At 41.9% G+C, this 21,083-nt stretch overlaps 1 protein-coding gene across 1 annotated transcript in view; it reads right to left on the minus strand.

Moving 5' to 3' along the window:
- The window catches only part of LCA5 (lebercilin LCA5), a 32,446-nt gene extending 12,567 nt beyond the window's left edge, over nucleotides 1-19,879 (minus strand). Inside the window, exons 1-6 of the mRNA XM_040349999.1 lie at nucleotides 19,660-19,879; nucleotides 15,863-16,233; nucleotides 12,102-12,631; nucleotides 7,340-7,477; nucleotides 3,270-3,366; nucleotides 1,578-1,711 (exon numbers count right to left, since the gene is read on the minus strand). Coding sequence (XP_040205933.1) covers nucleotides 1,578-1,711; nucleotides 3,270-3,366; nucleotides 7,340-7,477; nucleotides 12,102-12,631; nucleotides 15,863-16,214 — 1,251 coding nt within the window. The 5' untranslated portion in view covers nucleotides 16,215-16,233; nucleotides 19,660-19,879. The remainder of the gene's footprint in view (nucleotides 1-1,577; nucleotides 1,712-3,269; nucleotides 3,367-7,339; nucleotides 7,478-12,101; nucleotides 12,632-15,862; nucleotides 16,234-19,659) is intronic.
- Between the last annotated feature and the right edge of the window lie 1,204 nt (nucleotides 19,880-21,083).

Here is a 21,083-nt window from a genome sequence, read left to right on the forward strand (position 1 = left end):
GCCCTGGGAAAATAAAAATAAAAATATATATATATATATATATATATATATATATATATATATATATATATATATATATATATATATATATATATATATATATATATATATCACACACACACACACACACACACACACATACATATATATATATATATATATATATATATATATATATATATATAAAATCAGGGTTTGACAAATTTGCTTGGAATCTAGGAGCCAGCTCAAAAAGTTAGGAGACAGAAAACGCACCCCGTCAAGCTTGTGCGCAGAAGCGAACGCATACGTAAGTAGCGCCCGCATATGTAAACAGTGTTCAAACCACACATGTGAGGTATCCCCACGATTGGTAGAACGAGAGCAATAATTCTAGCCCTAGACCTCCTCTGTAACTCAAAACATGCAATCTGTAGAATTTTTTAAACGTGACATGTTGGGTATTAATTTACTCGGTGTAACATTATCTTTCACAATATAAAAAAAAATTGGGCTAACTTTACTGGGGTCTTATTTTTTTATTAAAATTTTTTTTATTTTCCCCCCAAAAAAGTGTGCTTGTAAGACCGCTGCGCAAATACGATGTGACAGAAAGTATTGCAACGACCGCCATTTTATTCTCTAGGGCAGTGGTTCTCAACTCCGGTCCTCGGGACCCACTTACAGGCCAGATTTTAAATATTACCATGATATTACCTGTATAACTGTATTTCAGTTATTTTGAAAACGTGACCTGTTAGTGGGTCCCGAGGACCGGAGTTGAGAACCACTGCTCTAGGGTGTTAAAATAAAAAAAGATTGAGGCCGGCCCACAATTAAGGCAGCGGCTTTGCGGCCTTCTGCAGGCCTAAGCTTCCTTCCCCGGGCGCCAGGTCGCCAATTCCAGTCGCAATTGCGACTGGATTTTGTTGAACCCTGAGAGAGATATATAGATAGAGATTTTATATATATATATATATATATATATATATATATATATATATATATATATATATATATATATATATATATACACACACACACACACACATACATATACACACACACACACACACACACACACAAATGCCTGTGGCACATGCACAGTGCAGTATACAGTCCTGGGATTGCGTATTTCCAGTGTGCATGTGACAAAGTTACCAGTCAACGAAAGATGTTGGGCCAAAGTTAAATAGCAGCGGAGATGACAAGATACATATATGCTTCTTAATCAGCTTCACAAACTGCTTGACAGACCGAACAATCACAAAGTTATATCCATTTTAAATATAACTTTTTTTTAAGGAAAAAAGTTAGTAAAGTTGCTTTAAAGTAAACTTGTGATCAGAAAAAATAAAAAAAAATAATGGAGGCTGCCATTGATGACTTCTTCTGAAAAATGCCAATTCCCTGCCTGTCAAGCTTTTGCTTACGTACGTTGAGTCACTGACCTGAAACCAGAAGGCAGACAGGAACCCATGATATTGCTCTGGCTTCTGATCTGTATACTAGTTGTGGTAAAACTAGCATTTTCAGCCTCTGTATTTCTCTCAATCTAGGTTTACTGTAGACTCTTTACCAATATTTGAATGCATTACCATTTCCGGAATCTCTTGCTGGTTCTCCATTGTTTCATCCATGAAAATAGGGGGTGGAGGTTCTGGAAAAGTTGAGTCTGGGCTAGACAAAGATTCAGTTGTTTGGACACCAGCATTGAGGCAAAGGTTTGTCCCTGTAACAAAAGCAGAAGCTTAGAGCAGTGTTGGGCCTCACAAAAGGCCTGACTGACTGTATTAGAAAAAGAAAATTGATGTACAACACAAAGATGGTTATTTTATTATGGCCAGCAACCCTAAACAGACGGTGGGCCAGAAGAAGTGCAAATATCAAAATTTTCTCCATTGTCCGTTGAGAGACACAGCTTCATGATAATTAGGCAATGTAGGGATGTCCAAAAGAAGTCCAAAACAGAGTGGCCCAAACTAGCATATGCAGTGGTAGATACATCGACCCTGTGTAAAACTTAAGCTGGGTACACACTAGAAGTTTTTTTTGTTGTTCAACCCAGTGGGCTGAGCAAAAAAGAACAAACAGAGATCACTGTACTAAGTGGCGCGGTGATCTCCCCCGCTGTGCCCTTGTGTTCTGATGGGGGGACTTAAAAGAGCTCGGGAGGAGATCCTGTACTAAAAATCTCCCCGCCGAGTTATTGTGTTCTGACAGGGAGACAGCCCCCCCCCAACCAGAACACACCAGTCAGCGCTCTCAGCCGATTGGCAGATCTTTTTTTTTGGTCATGCCCATTCAACAGCAGCCGGACCAGCCACTATACAAACAGGCCAAATGTCAGATGGTTTCTATTGAATCAGCCGATTCTGCCTGATATTCAGCCTGTGTGTACGGGGCTTTACAGAGGCTTAGAAGCCCGATGATGAAAAGCCTAAGAAGTCCTCTCTGCTCTAGTGGAGTGGGCTTTAATGGGAAAAGGAAGGCACTTTACCAAGCAACTGACAAACCTGCACAAAAATCTATTACACACAGAAATAGTGGGCCTGAATGCCAGAGAACCTTTTTAGGACATTCTGGAACAAACAGTACAGCACCACTATAACCAACTGCTCATACTCACAGGACAAGGTCAGATAAACTGCAATGACCCTGGTCCTGAGACAGCATGACATCGCTAGAAAATTGGTCTGAAGTGAACAGCAGCAGGCAACAGTATAACACCGCATTGCCCATTTATCAAGTGTCCCCCAATGAACAATAGAGACAATGTTGCTTCTAGTTGTGTGTCTGTCTTCATGACCCAGAGAGCAATTAATTATGAGTATATGCAATGGGAGGTCCACTAAATTGCCACAGGTTCCAATATGCAAATTAGAAAAAAGTATTAGGTTATATTTAGTAAGCTAACCAGCTTTGACATTAATTTGCATATTGAACCTGCTCCCATGGGTTCCAATATACACATTAGAAAAAAATAAATAGGTTATATTTGGTAAGCTAAACAGCTTTGACATTTCACAGTTTAAGAGTTGTCCTTTAAATGTCGTAGGGAACAGGTAAGAGTCAGAAAGCAAAATACTTTATGATGCAATTCTGATGAAAGCCTCCTCTGACTCAAGCATATGTATACAATTCATACTAGTTCCGAGATCGTGTTGCTACAGCTATCCATCATCAAGTCACTCCATTGAAAAGTGAAACCTGGGGCTGATGATGACTACCATCACGAGTTTTGTCTTCAAGTACCTTTAGATATATACACAGTAAATCATTATGCTTACCTTTCTTCCTAGGCGTTAATTCGGTCTCTTTTTTTGGTGAAGGCTTGGAAAGACGATAAGCATATATATTTTTTGCATCAAGTTCCCTTTCTTTCTCCTGTGTAAAACAAATAGGAATAATTGATCTAAGCACTTGGGATCATTACCTGATTGGACTCTTTTCAGTGACTGCAAAAAAATTAAAAAAATTACCACCTGTCTGGTCCCTGTTTGTTTGTGCAGTATGTATAGGTCTGTCAACCATCAATGTGACTTTCATAAGCTGATTTATTAATAAGTATAGCAAGTAAATAATTCCACATTGCAGAGTATTAAGAGCACATTAAATCAAAGATAGTACTGGAAATGGAAGCATATTATCTGGAACAATCAGAAAAAGTCTTTTATTTTCAGTTCACATTTGGAATTTTGGAAATAAATGGCACCCCATCATGTGTTTTGCAATTGCAGTGGGATTTGAGATTGTGGGCAGATTTGCAGCAATTCTGTCTGCGATCTCAAAATCACACTGCAATTGCAAAACGACTTGTTCGAGTGCCATTCATTTTCAATGACGCCTAAAACAAGGTGTGTTTTTTCTGCGATTATGGCGGCAAACTTAAAACGCACAAAGCTTGATGCCCAGCAAGGAGATGGAAGGGTCTTTTTCATAGTTAGAATGTTTTAGGTAGGCCATGTACAATATCTACACATTGGCCTTCAAATATCCAGATTTTTTAATTTTTTTACCCCCTCCATTTACTTTTATAGCTTCCAACTTAGCATTTTTTAATTTGTAATTTATAGGCGTTAATGGTGTCCACAAAGTCATTTGGAATTTTTCTCCAACTTAGCAGTTCTTCCCCATTAGGTTGTGAATTTCAAATATTGCCAAAAAATGTGCTTTGGTCTAAAGTGGCGTAATGACGAGAGTCCATTAGATGTGCCCAGTCTTTGAGATGTTATTTCTGCCAGTGTGCAATTTGCAGAGTATGAGGCCTGCACCATTTACATTTTTCTTGCCCCTGGTCAACTGTCTGGGTGCATGAAAGGGTATCTGTAGTAAGCTGTATTTTAATGGTTTTCACTGGGACAGGCATGAGGACTGTATCTATCATTGAATAGTCTGACAAACAATTTCTCATTTTTTTGAGACGAGCGTTCAAATAAAATTCTTAAGGAGTATGGCCAAGTTAAAGCCAGATAGTTTCCTCAATCTACCGTTATCTGAGCTCTGGGTAATCCATTGCATTCAAAGAACACACTGGGGGTTATTTACGAAAGGCAAATCCACTTTGCACTACAAGTGAAAACCACAAGTGCAAAGTGCACTTGAAATTGGAGGAAAGGACACTGAACTCGTAGGAAAGAACGAAAAGTAGAGAGAAAGGGAAGGTAAAGCAGGAGGATAGAAAGATATAGGGAAGAGGGTCACAGGAGCCAGGTTACCTGCAAGTTGCAAAAGAGCATCTTCCAAGTCCGCACCGAGCACACCACGCCAAGACTTCATTGTCCGTAGTCACCTACAATTCACCAACAGATCAAGTCGTTGCCCCCTGTGCTCCAGCCAACCTGAGTGCTTTAAGTGTGGGATCTGCTAACTCTAATAGAGCAACGTCCAGACTCGAGGGCACATGAGCGGGGTCCGAAACGTATTCGGACCAGGGTGCCCAAATGTCACGAAAACGGTCCCCAGATCCCTTGCAAGTAGCCACCCAATCCTCAGCCTCCCGAACCGCGCTCACTCCGTTAATCCATTCTTCCCGAGTGGGAATCCTGAGCGTCTTCGAATAAATTGAAATCAAGCGCCGTGCCACATTCAACAAGTGGGGCAGCACACTTTTTTTATATTGACTGAGCGGGATTGGAGGGGGGATATGGAGGAGAAAGTGCTTTGGGGAGAGAGGGACTTCTTTCTCTGTCACTACTTTTATTTGGTCTCGTAAATCTTCCCAGTAGGGTCTGACTAGGTGACAATCCCACCAGATGTGAACCAGTGTACCCCGGTGACCACACCCTCTCCAGCATAACTCGAACGTTGAGGGGTAAATATGTGCCAGATCTACAGGCACCCGGTACCATCTGGCCAATATCTTAAAGTTCGTCTCTTGAGTTCTGGAGTCTATAGAGGATGAATGGGTGAGTTGATATAGGTGTTATAACTGCTGATCCGTAAAAGTCAACCCTAGATCTGCCTCCCAACGCTGGATATATGAGGGCGTCGTCTGGGGAGCAGCTGAACCCAAGAGATGGTATAGTTCCGATATTAGGTAAGGTGTCGGTTCGTCTGCAACAAAAAGACGTTCAAATGGGGAGAGAGGAGGGGTCCCTAATCAAACGGCCATGAACCTGAAAGAAGTGATGTAATTGCCTGTACTTCCAAAAGTATATTCGTGGGTTTTGTTGTCCTGTGGGTAAAGCTTCGTAACTCAAAAGTCTGCCATCCCTCATAAGTTTACCACAGCTGGCGTTTCTATCATCTACCCAGGGCCTACAAAAAAAGCCCATTTGGTCACCCGGGGGGGAACCAGAGGAACCCACCCAAAGGAGTCAATGGGGACATAGGGGGGGCCAGCTTCAGCAGCGAGTTGATCCGATTCCAAACTGACAGTACCTGAGTCGTCAGAGGGGAGGTTGCCTCAGATAGCCCCCTCTATCACACCCCGTGACATTTATACTGGACCCCGCACACATAGGTCACCTTATACACCCTATATACGGCACCCTGGGTGCCGTATATAGGGTGTATAAGGTGACCTATGTGTGCGGGGTCCAGTATAAATGTCACGGGGTGTGATAGAGATACAAGGTGATATACTCCGATATGCTGTTTGAGAGAGTCGTTTGCTCTGGCTGATGTTTTTGGAGATAACCTCTTAAAGGCCCTGGCTGGGTTTGGCCACAAGCTTTCTAATACTTTATATCTGGTAAGAGTCCCCCTTATTTGGCGATTCCTATTGGTGGTGGCTTTCCCTTGGTGTTCTTATGTTCGTTTCATCTACGGTACATCACCATATGCTGTATATATATTTATTTTCATGCTCCTTGGATCTCGTATCTATCCACGTAATTGGAGGAATACCATCCGGACTATCAGTGGCAGTTTCTGTTTAAAGACCCTTGCTGGGGGATTCCAGCTGCAAGCCTTGTTTGCTTGCCCTTCTGGTAAGCGCATAGACATTTATTCATCTATTGCACCGGTGGAGGATTCTTGTTTGCCAGTCACGTTTACAACCTCATTCAACAATTTATTCACCTAAATTTGAACTTTTCATTATTTCTTCCTTATTTATGATTTTTGCTCACTTATGGACACTATTTATTTTTATTAATCAAATTGATAATTTATACTCACTTATGGTTAGCGCAACTTATTTGTTTTGTTTTTAATGACAGATATATATTTTAAAAAAAAGGGAGTTTATAACTACTAAAGGAAATAATGCGCCAATTTCAATTGTGCATAAATCAAAATAGTTGAAAATTATATTATATATCTGAAAACTACCACTACCATTAACATACAAACAAATGTATCGTTAAACAATATACAGTATATCACACAATAGTGATAAGTGATGAATACTACAAGTGAAATCGTCCCACACAAATGATAATGAGTCTAGGATCCTTCTTTACACTTTGCTTCAATATGTGCCGCCTAGTGATATACAACCACCACCTCCACCACCAGGCAAATTGCCTGCTCACCTTAAGAAGCGACCCGTCAGGGCCTAATCACACCTTTGGTTTTAATAATCTTTGGTAACCCTGAAAGAAAACATAGCTGGAGAGCGGGTGTTCGGAGGTCCTGGCAGTGAGGAGACTTCCACTCCAGAGAAGCAGTCTTTCCAGTGCACTTGCATAGCATTTTTGCACAGCAGCGCTTTAGTAATTCTTACACCCATGTGGAGTTTGCCAAAAGGCATGATGTGCCAGACAGGAAATATGTGGAAAAGGTTCTTTAGCCTTATGAGACCAAAGCTGAATGTTTTGGTCATAGTGCTAAATGCTAAGTAAATGGAGGAAAGCCAACAATCACTCCAAGAAAAGCAAGAGTAAAAAATAAATAAAAAATAAAATAATAGAACCTTTAACTTTTGAATCAAGCGTTGGAGCTCTTCCCGTAATAACTTGTTTTCTTCTTGTGCATCATGGGCTTTCTTTTTCTCAGTTAGCAACTGTCTCTGGAAGCTGCTTTGAGTCAGTTCAATATTCTTCTCTAGATCCTAGAAGATACCAAAGATCAAAATCATGGTGAGAATTTATATTTTTAAAGCAGAACCTCAGTCTCTCAATCAACATATTATTATGCTGCTAGCATTAGTATATGGATAGGAAAGTATATTACATTTAATTGTTTTAAAAACTTTGTTTTTTACATTCCTTTAGTTACTTCCTGGTTTCCAGGCTTAGGCAAATGATGTCACACATCCCAGGAGTCTTCAGGAGGGAGAAGAGGGGTTTGTCAGCCAAGCACACCCTTCTGTTTACATGCCTGAGCTAAACAGAGATGGATTCCATGAATTTAATGCTACATGAATACAGGGCTGTGGAGTCGGTAGATAAATGTTCCGACTCCGACTCCTCAGTTTTATGTACTTCCGACTCCCCGACTCCGACTCCTCTGTATTAATATGCAAATGTATTTTATACATTCCTTGAGGGAAAGAAACGCAACCTACCACAGGACTACTGGCTGGGAAGCCAACAGTCTACTGTATTGCACAGTTTAAGCAAAAGACAAACACAATGAAAACAATCAAGTGGCTGGATAGTAGCAGCAGGCATAAACATCAGGAACAGGATCTTTACCAGTTCAAAAATACAAACCACATTATTTGGTTGTTTTAGAACAAAAACAAAGCTTATCTATAATGAACCAAAAACAAAATCTGCAAAACCTAGAAATGGTTTATATTAATCTTGAAATGTAGTTCTAGGGTTAGCAAATGCAAATCAATTCAATGTAGAGTTCTAAGGAAGAGAATTGCCTCTGCCAGATCCTCTTTCATAGAGGCTCTTAAGTCAGACTTTATTATTTTTAGGGCTGAAAATAATCTTTCGACACTGACTTGGGTGGGTGGCATTGCAGTAACTATTCTGGCCACATCACTAACGATCTCTGGATAAACAAGAATGGCTTCTTCAACAGTAAGTTTTGATGAGCGATCATACTTTTCAACTTCTTTTAGTGCTTTATAAAACTCCTGTTGGAATTTTTTTATTTGGACACTTACTGGTTCTCTAACATGCGTTCCCTGTAAAAGCAGAACACAACACTATGGAAAGTATAAGTATTGCAGCTCCTAATTGTGCGTTGCGTGCCATATAGTGAAGCACATGAAAAGCATGCTTCTTCACGGTCACTTAACGTGTCCGTTTTGCGGTTACGTGAGGCACTGCATGCATTGCTCTTTATTCTTACAGTAGAGAAGTCATTAATTATAACTTTTTGTGAATTGGGACATTTAAACTTGCTTTTTTTTTTTTTTTAATTCCAATCTAAATTTAGTAGGAGTCGGAGTCGGAGTCGGTGCATTGTTTGCCGACTCCGACTCCAGGTACCCAAAATTTCCCCCGACCCCGACTCCTCGACTCCGACTCCACAGCCCTGCATGAATATCTACCCTTACTTGAGATGACCAAGGCTAGAAAAGATAGGGAGTGTTCTCAGCAAAATAAAGCAGTTATGCCACATACATATGGTCGGAATTTCCGACAACCAATGTTTGATGTCAGCTTGTTGACGGAAAATCTGACTGTGTGTAGGCTCCATTGGACATTTGCTGTTGGTTTTTACGACAACAAATGTTTGAGAGCTGGTTCTCAATTTTTCCCAACAACAAAAGTTCTTGTCGGAAATTCCGATCGTCTGTAAGCCAATTCCGAAGCACAAAAATCCTACACATGCTCGGAATAATTTTTTTTGGCTCGTCATACTGTTGTATGTGACCACGTTCTTGACATTCGGAATTTCTGACAACATTTGTGTGACCGTGTAGATGAAAGACAAGTTTGAGCGAACAATCTGTCAGGAACAAATCCACGGTTTTGGACAAAAAAAAAAAAAAATGTATTAAAAAAAACAGATAGTGATTGACTGCTATCAAACAGGGAGGGCAACACAGAGATTGACATTTGGCTGATCCTGCTGAACCGTCCGAATTTTGATCTATGCCCAGCTTAAAACTTTTATCCACAGCCTCCTGCAACATTTATAGCCCAAATCTTCCCTGCTGCTGGCTGTGCCTGCGCAGTTTGCTCTCATAAATTGCATTGGGGCAATTTCTGAAGGCTGGAGATGTGGTATACTGACCAATTAGAAACAGACTTCATGAGGGTGACCTGAGGGCCCGATGTCCTCTAGTGGGCCTTATGCTCACTGCCCGGCACCGTGAAGCACGATAGGAATTTGCAATTGAACACCAGAAGTGGCAGGTTCATCACTGGCACCCTGTGTTTTTCACAAATGAGAGCAGGTTCACCCTGAATATATGTGACAGACACAAAAGGGTCTGGAGAAACTGTGGGAAACGTTATGCTGCTTGTAACATCATTCAGCAGGAATGGTCTGGAGAGGCATATCCATGAAGGGACGCACAGACCTCTACATGCTAGACAATGGCACCCTGACTGCCATTAGGTATCGGGTTAAAATCCTTAGACCCATGGTCACACCCTACACTGGTGCAGTGGGTACTGGGTGTGCAATGAAATTTCAGCAAAATGGACTAGCCTGCTGCATCATTTTTTTTTTTACTTTGATTTTCGGGTGTCTTTAAATTCAGCCCTCTGTAGGTTGATCATTTTCAGCAAACTATGTGGCATCCTTTCGTTCCTAACACATTACCCATTATGAATTGCCAGTTGGATTGTATACGGTCAATATTATATTTAATTATGTATTAAATGCTACCATTTCATCCTCTTTTTGTATGCAATAGTTAAACAGCAATGTTGGCAACTAGTTATTCATTGGTCGTATGTGATGTGCCTCATTTAAAGTCCCAATACAAATAAATTGGTTGTATGGAGATAAAGTGGAAGTAAACTTCCATTGCTTGCTTTTACCTATAGGTAAGCCTATAATAAAGGCTTACCTATAAGTAGTGTAAATATCTCCTAAACGTGCACCATTTAGGGGATATTTACTGTACATGCAGCCAGTGACATCACTGGCGCATGAGCTCCGAAGGAATGGCCACCCATGCCCTTTCTTCAGAGCCATGTGTCTGTTTTAATGAAGGAATGGAGGCACATCATTGGGTGCACCAGGCCACATTCTGTTTTGTTACATGAGAGGATTGTGGCCCCACCCTTCCTGTTCTACATCCTGTCCTACGAGGGCTTAAGGACACCCATCTGACTTTGAGGCAAGAAGAGAAGTAGAAATCTAAAGAGCATGCATATCAGCATTGATTAAGGTAGTTATGGTAGAGGAATCCAGAATTTCAGAATCCTGTGCCACTCCTGTGAAAAATAACTGAGCGTGAGTATCTTCATTATAATCATGATGCCGGTTCAGTACAGCACAGGATCACGTACGTACTATTTAAAATGAGATGTCAACACTTTCAAATCAGACCAAACACATACAGTGCCTTGAAAAAGTATTCATACTCCTTGAAATTTTTCACATTTTGGCATGTTGCAACCAAAAATGTAAATGTGTTTTATGTGATAGACCAACACAAAGTGGCACATAATTGTGAAGTGGAAGGAAAATTAAAAATGGTTTTCAATTTTATTTAGAAATAAATATGTGAAAAGTGTGGTGTGCATTTGTATTTGTAGAACCAACTTTCACTGCAATTACAGCTTCGAGTCTTTTTGGGATGTCGACCAGCTTTGCACAAGCTTTTCAGCTTGGGCATGGTGTGTTCAGGGTGATGTGCAGTGCGAGTTTTCCACCACACATAGCGTTTTGCTTTTAGGCCAAATAGTCCATTGTTGATCTCACCTGACCAGAGCATCTTCTTCTACATGTTTGTGAGAAGCCATGTGGGGGACACAGCAAACTGCAAATGGGACTTCTTATGGCTTTCTTTCAACAATGGCTTTCTTCTTGCCACTCTTCCATAAAGGCCAGATTTGTGGAGTGCCCAACTAATAGTTGTCCTAAAGATAGATTATCCCACCTGAGCTGTGGATCTCTGCAGCTCCCCCAGAGTTACCATGGGCCTCTTGGCTGCTTCTCTGATTAATACTCTCCTTGCCCGGCCTGTCAGTTTATATAACCTAACCCTGCTTTAAACTTCCCCACAACTCTATCCCTGACCTGTCTGGTGTGTTCCTTGGCCTTCGTGATTCTGTTTGTTCACTATGGTTCTATAACAAACATCTGAGGGCTTCACAGAACAGCTGTATTCATACTGAGATTAAATTACACACAGGACACTATTTACTAATTAGATTACTTCTGAAGGCAATTGGTTCCACTAGATATCAGAGTAAAGTGGGCTGAATACAAATGCATGCCATACTTTTCACATTTATTTCGTAAAAAAAAAAAAACATTTATCATTTTCCTTTCCACTTCACAATTATGTGCCCTTTTGTGTTGGTCTATCACATAAAATCCCAATAAAATACATTTACGTTTTTGGTTGTAACATTACATAATGTGGAAAATTTCAAGGGGTATGTATACTTTAAAGGCACTGTAAATGCCCTTTAGCAACCCTGGTACCCATTTGTGCAGTATGGAATTTAGGATGTCCATATATTTTTATCTGCTAACATACTGAATAAAGATCCTATACATTTTCTGATATACTCCAAAATTCATTACAAAATAGGGTACCAGTAGCACTCAAACACAGAAATCCAACTGAGGAAAACAGTTAATACCTTTACTCGCCTTTCTCGTTCATCCAGTCTGCTTTCTATAATTTCTACTTTTCTAGTCAGCTCATCCCGTTCTGCAAGATGCCTATTTTCTGAAAGCTGCTTTAACTTTTTTAGGGCAACATTTGTCCTGTATAGCTCATCCTCTGTTTCTTTTAGTTTCTTCTCCATATTCCTTTCCCTTTCCTGAGATTTGCGCAGGCGCTCCCTCAAAATTCGAACCTCGTTATTATGTCGCGATAAAAGCTGCGAGATCTCATTTTCTGTATCTTCAAACTTATTCAAGGCCTTTTCTTGCCTGAACTGCAGCCTTTTTAAAGTCTTATTTTCTTTTTGATATTCTTCTAGCTTCATTTGAAGTTCTACAACCTCATTTCTTAGTTCATTTATTTTCAAAAGTCGAGCTGAGAGAACTCTTTTGGTAACCATATCAATGTCCTTTGGAGGAGGCTCCTTGCTTAAACTCTGAGAGCGAAATCCCCGTTTGGTTCCCCATTTACTTGATGGAAACTTGGAGTTTATTTTCCTAATTCCTAGATATAAGAAAAAGGTAAATTTGTAATTAAAAAAGCAAACTGCCTCTGCTAGTGTCCTTATTTGTAACAATTGTGTATTAAAAGATCCAAAAAAAAAATTACATATTTAGTACATCTTTCCATAACATGCACATACAGAAAAAATACCTGGCTATCATGTTAGAAATCCAGTGTGAAATCCAATCTTTGTAGTGCTGGTGACTTTCTGCATTCTACTACACTTGCTGCCACCACACTGCAGGGTTTAAATGTCTGTCTACATCTAGGGCAGGGCTCAAAATTTCAAGTCCTGCGTTACTCGCCAGGCCTTAAGAGTTACTCGCCACTAGTTGCCCGGCCCCTAAACACCCTTATAAAGTATCATATTTTATCCAGATCATACACGGGTATGCCATGATTGCAAATGCCACTCAGGTTTCTCGCCTCTCACAAATGCCCCCCATGTCTCTTCCCTCTCACCAATGCCCCCCCTCAATTCTCTCACCAATACCCCCTAAGCTCTCTCACTAGTACCCCCCAGCTCGCTCACTAGCTGCCCCCAGCTCTCTCACTAATGCTGCCCCCAGCTCTCTCACTAATGCTGCCCCCAGCTCTCTCACTAATGTCCCGTCAGCTCTCTCACTAATGCCCCCCCCCAGGTCTCTCAATAATACCCCCCCCCAGGTCTCTCAATAATACCCCCCCCCCAGCTCTCTCAACAATACCCCCCCCAGCTCTCTCAATAATACCCCCCCCAGCTCTCTCAATAATACCCCCCCAGGTCTCAATAATGAAGCAGCTCTGTCACCTCTTGCAAATATAGAATGGAATGCAGCCAGCACCATGCTGTTTGTTTTTTGTTTTCTTCAGCACAGTGCCGCTCTGACTGTCTCGACTGTAGCACAGAGCCGAGGAGAAGTTTCACAACACTTCACTCGGCTCCATGCTACAGTCCCGACAGTCAGAGAAAGAAGGCGCCTTGGACTTGAAACAGCTATGCGCTCGCAAAAATAAAGCTGCAAATAAAAAAACATAACACAGGGGCTGCAGGATTTCTTACCAGATGAGCTGCTAAGACCAGGACAGAAAGCAGGAGCAGGAGTGGAGGGCGGGGCTGGCCGGAAAAGCGCGCGATCCGTGTCTGCATTGAGGTGGGGTGAGAGCAAACATTGCTAGCAAGCCAGAATGGTTGGGGGTTATCCCCTCAGCATCCACGGAGCACCTCTTCTCCTTCCTCAGCACCATCCTGGCTGCTTCTGCCTTCTCCACTCGCCCTACCTAAATATCCACTCGCAAAATGCGAGCTGAATTTTTGAGGGCTGATCTAGGGGACTGAAAATAAGTTTTACTTAGTTGGTCTACTGCTCCTCCTCACTGCAAGAATGATGCCCACAGGCTCTTCTCCCCTATGACCCAGCTGTCAGATTCTGTCCGATAGAAATTTGGGATAAATCCTCTACAAACTGCTACAGTAGCCCTTACTAGCATACTTTGCAATACAAATCAGGAATTTTTTAGTTCACACATATTGCAATATGTGTTTTGAGAGCTTAGTTGCTCTCCCCCACTTCGTGTCTTTTTGCCCCATGCTGGCAGTGTGTTCACTGCAGTATTTGAATTTGCAGAGCAGAGTAGGACTAACCATAGAGGGGTTACCTTGATGCAGTTGGTCAGCTTAAAAAGAAAAAAAGTACAGCCAAAGCTGGTTTGGCTGTACTCCTATGGATGACAGGAGTGCAGTTCGTTCTGCACTCCTGTGATCCGTTTTTCGACAGCCAGCGGGCTGAAGCTCGCTGTTGACCAATGTCACAGAGCCGATCCAGGCTGGGGCAAGATTGCGTCAATATGGTCGGGATCGGCCCAAAAACCTGGACTGGCATCCATCCCCTAGACGTAAACAAACATTTAACCATTGCAACGTGGAGGCAATCACACTGCGAGGGAGGATTTTTACTTTTGCCAGAGATAAGCCTTTATTTGCTATTCTTTGCCATTTGTTCTCAGCTTTTATTTATTTTATTTTTTTAACAATGTCCAATAGTGTAAAAATAATATAATATTTTTATATTTAATTTCTATCGGTTCTCTTTTTACAAGGGTTAGCATCTTCCTTTAAAGCAGGGATCCTCAAACTACGGCCCTCCAGCTGTTGCGGAACTTCACATCCCATGAGGCATTGTTCCTGAACAACTGGAGGGCCATAGTTTGAAGACCCATGCTTTAAAGTGTATCTATGGGCTAAATCTGAAATTGCATAAATGATAGTCTGTCACTAGCATGAACGTGGATGTTACATGTATATCTGCAATCTTCAGCTTTCTGTATATAAAATTTTGCAAACGGGTAATTTTTCTCCTTCATTGATGTACGCTGATGAGGCTGCACTGGTGGGCACCAATAAGGTGGCACTGGTGGGAAGCATTACTAGTTGGCACTGATTGGCATCATAGGTGGGCATTGATAGGTGGCACTGATAGGTGGCACTGGCATGCGGTATTTTTTGGGCAGAGGAGGCAGATGTGCCTTCTTTTCTCTTCGGGACTGATGTCCCTTGTAAACAAGCCGGTGATCGGCTTTTTTTTTTCTCCTCACGCTGTCAGCGTGAGGAGAAAAAAAATAAAATGATTGCTGATCCTTTGTTTACATGATGTGATCAGCTGTCATTGGCCGACAGCTGATCACATGGTCGATTGACGTCCTCCCGGATTTTCAGGTCCGCGCTGTAGTCGTCATTTGACTATAGCGCGGGCCTCTAGTGGTTAAGGCCCCTTTCACACTGGGGCATTTTCAAGCGTTTTTCAGGCACTTTGGCGTTAAAAAAGAAAGCCTGTAAAGCGCCTGAAAGAAGCCTCATCTGCAATCCCAATGTGAAAGCCCGAGTGCTTTCAGAGCCCTTTCACACTGCCAGCACCCGAAAAACGCTGGTAAAGCACCGCTAAGACCCTAACGTTTTTTGCAGTACCTCAGTGTGAAAGGGCAAGGCGTTTTTACAGCGCTTTCAATTCATTTCAATGGAGAGGGGCGTTTTTGGAGCGTTTTTTTTTTTTCAGCGCCCAAAAGCTTCTCCAAAGATGCTGCTGGCAGGACTCAGTGTGGAAGGGTCCATTCAGATGCATAGAGAGTGTTTTAATAGCGCTATTTTTAACGCTAAAACGCTGTAAAAACACTTCAGTGTGAAAGGGGTCTAAAGATACTTAAACACCAGTATAAATAAATTTATATATTATATATGATTACTAATACACTTACCGCGGTTAAGTACCGGTGTAACAGATCTTACTTTATAGTCTGCTTTCTTGGCACGAGGAGATATAGACTTTGAGCTAGGTGTTGGGGATCCTTCAGACCCATAAGTTGTGTTGTCATAGTCATCAGAATAATAAGAGTCGCTATTCTTGTCGTTGTCAGGACTTCTATCCCGGGTGCTCCTTGTAGCTCCCCATTCTTCCTTAGCCATATCCTGATCGCCCTTCATCTTGCTTTGTTTGTTTTTCTTCTTAGTGTCAGTCTTTGAACTGGTAGATTCCAGTGGAGGAGAAGGACTATTTCTTGTCTGTCTGTCAGTTTCATCATACTGAGAGTAGGGACTCCTGTTGTTCATGTCAATGGCCTACTCATTTCTGCAAATAAAAATAAATAAGTTATATAAATATATATCCACACACAGTATATTTATATTACTGTAAATAAATACTTAAATGTCCACCCTATGATCTAGACCCGGGCTTGAAGCTGTATTTTAACTTAATATTTCATTTACTTCAATAGGTGGTACTAGAGTTGCCAACTCATCCCTTTAAAACAGAACACATATGAATTACACAGGTTCTGAGGCTAATTTAATGCAAACAAGGCACCAAGTGAGTTTAATTACCTCCTTAATCAGCCACAGAACCTGTGTAATTAAAGCGGTGGTTCACCCTTAGAGGGCACTTTTCCCCCTTTGATTCCTGCTCGTTTTTACTAGGGGAATCGGCTATTTGTTTTAAAATATGAGCATTACTTACCCGTTTACGAGATGCATCCTCTCCGTTGCTTCCGGGTATGGGCTGCGGGAATGGGCGTTCCTTCTTGATTGACAGTCTTCCGAGAGGCTTCTGACGGTCGCATCCATCGCGTCACGATTTTCCGAAAGAAGCCGAACGTCGGTGCGCAGGCGCAGTATACAGCCGCACCGACGTTCGGCTTCTTTCGGCTACGAGTGACGCGATGGATGCGACCGTTGGAAGCCTCTCGGAAGACTTTCAATCAAGAAGGAACGCCCGCTCCCGAAGACCCATACCCGGAAGCGACGGAAGAAGATGCATCTCGAAAACGGGTAAGTACGGATCATATTTTAATACAAATAGCCGATTCCCCTAGACCGAACGAGCAGGAATCTAAGGGGAGAAAAAAAAAAAATTTTAATAAATGGGTGAACTCCCGCTTTAATATGTGTTTCGTTTTAAAGGGATGAGTTGGCAACCCTAGGTGGTACCTATAGCAATCCTTCATTAAGAGCTTCTGCACACTGGGTGTAAAAAATGCTGCTTCCTCATGTTGAAGCACCTTTTGATTTTATTACAGCACTCCGTCTTTTTGGGTAGGAGTCTATTAGCATGGCACATCTTGACTTGCCAATATTTGCCTACTCTTCTTTGCAAAAACACTCCAAATCTGTCAGATCTCTTGTGCACAGCCCTCTTCAGATCACCCCCACAGATTTTCTATTGGATTTAGGTCTGGGCTCTGGCTGGGCCATTCCAAAATGTTATCTTCTTCTGGTGAAGTTATTTCTTTGTTTATTTGGATGTATGCTTTGGGTCATTGTGATACTGAAATATTGGTTTGGCAAGAACGGCCTTTCGTAAATCTGTGCCAATTACTACTAATAACGTTTTCATCAGAAAATTATTGGATATAGTCCCTGATCATCCCCTCATATTAGTTTACAAACTACCAACATTAGATTGACAGGCCTATAGTTCCCAGGAATAGATCCCTGTCTTTTTTTTAATATTGATACTACGTGCGTCTGTATACTTTTTTTCCTGATGGACACTGCACCGGTCCGAAGTTTTTAAGTGAGGCCGCGGCTTCAGCCTAGTCTTCGGCCTAGTCCGCCATGATCCTGGGAAAAGGCCGCGGACGTAGCAGCCTCGCCTAAAAAAAACCTGCACGCAGCTTGCCGCGATCCTGGGAAAAGGCCACAAGCGGTGTCCGGCCTCGCAGCCTTTTCCCAGGATTGCTGCGAGCAGGATTGCTACCATATTTGCCGGCGTATAAGACGACCCCCTAATTTTCCAGCTAAAATGTCGGTCTTTCTTTGTTTAGCAAAAAAATAATTAAAACCCCTACCGCCAAAAGAAATCTCTAATTGTGTGATAAAAATGTCATATGGGTACAGTGTTGTATGACCGCGCAATTGTCATTCAAAGTGTGACAGCGATGAAATTTGAAAATTGGCCTCGGCAGGAAGGGGGTTTAAGTGCCCAGTAAGCATGTGGTTAAAATACACCTATGATAAAAAAAAAAAATAAGTGGACAAACTTACAAAATCGGCAGGAGATCAAACAACTATTAGCTATTGGCCAGATTCTCAAAAGCGATACGACGGTGTATCTCCAGATACACCGTCGTATCTCTGTTTCTGAGCCCGGGTATCTATGCGAGTGATTCTTAGAATCATTTACGCATAGATACAGCGTAGATCCGACAGGTGTAAGTCACTTACACCGTCGGATCTTAGATGCAATTCTACGCTGGCCACTAGGTGGCGTTTACGGTGCTTTCTCATTTGACTATGCAAATGAGCCTGATACGCCGATTCCCGAACGATTTTGCGCCGCCTCGTCGTCGTTTACGTTGTTTGCGTAAGCGTAAGGTTACCCATGCTATATGGGGGGTAACCTTACGTCAGTCCGCCATATGCCATGTTAAGTATGGCGTCGGGTCAGCGTCGTCTTTTTCCGTTGTTTACGTTGTTTTACTAAGTCGTTCGCGAATAGGACTTTACGTCAATGACGCTCACGTCGGCTTCATTGATGTTTTCTGTCGTGAGCATGCGCAGTTCGATCGGCGCGGGGGCGCGCTTAATTTAAATACAAGCCGCCCCCTTTGAATTACGCGGCCATACGCCGGGCCATTTACACTACGCCGCCGCAAATTACGGAGCAAGTGCTTGGAGAATACGGCACTTGCTCCAGTAAGTTGTGGCGGCGTAGTGTAAATGGCTTACATTACGCCGCCGCGGATTCTACGAGAATCTGGCCCATAGACTTTACACAGTTCTAACATCTATCCACCTTGACAGCTCAGCTGTGACATCAGCAACATACCGTAATCCGTGTTTCTCAAGTCCAGTCCTCAAGGCGCCCCAACAGGTCATGTTTTCAGGCTTACCATTATTTTGCACAGGTGATTTGATCCGTTTCACTGCTTTAGTGATTACTACAGCCGTTTGATCAGAGAGAAATCCTGAAAACATGAACTGTTGGGACGCCTTGAGGACTGGAGTTGAGAAACACTGCTGTAATCAAGCAAACATTTACTCCCCACAACTGGTTGCTATAGCCGTACTTTTGCACGATTAACCCTTTTATCCCATTAAAGCAGTCCTTACTTATTGACGAAGCCTGAAATTCCATATTATACATAATGAAAACGATTACACTAGTGTTACAAAAGAGTTCGGATTTAGAATACAGATTCTAAAACTCTGGATCAATCCTAAAAATAATATGGACAGATAGAAAGCATAAAAACTTGATCAATCATAGCAAACTATAAACAGATATAAAGCCTAATGATAGACAAATCATGGAAAACCACAAACACAAGCAAATCCTAAAACAAGCGGATCTGTCCTAGGAATCTATAGACAAAGTATAGAATGTTACAACACATACACAAAGCTAGAAGTATATAAGGTGATATCTAATATACCAATCAGACATAGAAAGGTGCTTCCATTTGTTTACAGTTGTAAGAGCAGATGAATGACAGACACCCCCGCCCCCTGTCATCACTGACTGACATCTGTCATGTGGGCCGCACACCACTCCTACCCTGTTGCACTCCGTTAGTTGGTCCCCTCAGCTCGTCTGTAACGGTCTCCAGCGGCCACCAGACCCTCCGATATTCCGGTGCCTCCGTAAAATGCAGTGTCGCAAGCCGTATATTTAGACGCAGCTCCACGGTAACAGGGAAGAGGAGGAGCCTATAGCCATCGCAACCACATCGCAACACCACGTGACCTACAGTAGACAACTATCTAAGCAAGGGACGGCGTCATTGGATGAAAGTAAAACCCCATGTGATTAGTTCCCGCCTATATGTTCCTGCACGGTGTACGGGTTGCTAGGATACCGTGCTGCGCCTCAGAGTCAATGATCCAGCTCTCTTGCTGTGCGCGCCGTGAACGACGACCCGCTCTCATTTTATTTACCTACTAATACTCTGCTGTTTCTATACGTTGTGAGAGAATAAGCTGCCATATATATTTATTACCCAGTACTTTATACATAGCTCCGAACTGTGCCTGATTGGGAACAATGTCCCTCATTTTTGGTCTGATCTATCTAATTGTATATAAAATCCACTCGTTATCTTTCAAAAAAGTGTTTCCCAGTGCTAAACCTTTCATCCAAATTCTAAAGTGCTGCATTTGTACATTTTAAAAGCCAATATAAAGGAATAGTGGTGGTAAAAAAAATTTAATTAACTTTTTTTTGTTAATTCTCCTTTAACCACTTGCTTACTGGGCACATAAACCCCCTTCGTGCCCAGGCGAAATTTCAGCTTGCGGCACTGCGTCGCTTTAACTGACATTTGCGCTGTCGTGCGACGTGGCTCCCAAACAAAATTGACGTCCTTTTTTCCCCACAAATAGAGCTTTATTTTGGTGGTATTTGATCACCTCTGCGGTTTTTATTTTTTGCGCTATAAACAAAAAAAGTGACAATTAAAAAAAATATATATATTTTTTACTTCTTGCTATAATAAATATCCCAATTTTTTTTTTAAAAAACTATTTTTTTTTCTCAGTTAAGGCCGGTACGTATTTTTCGACGTATTTTTGTAAAAAAAAAAAAATCACAATAAGCGACTGGTTTGCGCAAAAGTTATAGCGCCTACAAAATGGGCAACAGAATTATGATTTTTTTTTTACTAGTAATGACGGCGATCTGCGTTTTTTATTGGGACTGCGATATTGCGGCGGACGTATCGGACACTTTTGACACAAATTTGGGACCATTCACATTTATACAGCGATCAGTGCTATAAGAATGCACTAATTACTGTATAAATGTGACTGGCAGGGAAGGGGTTAACACTAGGGGGTGAGGAAGGGGTTAAATGTATTCCCTGGGTGTGTTCTAACTGTGTGGGGGGAGAGGGGTGACTGGGGGAGGTGACCGATCTGTGTCCCTATGTAGGGACACAGATCGGTCTCCTCTCCTCTGACAGCACGTGGAGCTATGTGTTTACA

This window comes from Rana temporaria, chromosome 4 (genome assembly GCF_905171775.1).
Source record: "Rana temporaria chromosome 4, aRanTem1.1, whole genome shotgun sequence".
In the NCBI taxonomy this organism is placed as follows: domain Eukaryota; kingdom Metazoa; phylum Chordata; class Amphibia; order Anura; family Ranidae; genus Rana; species Rana temporaria.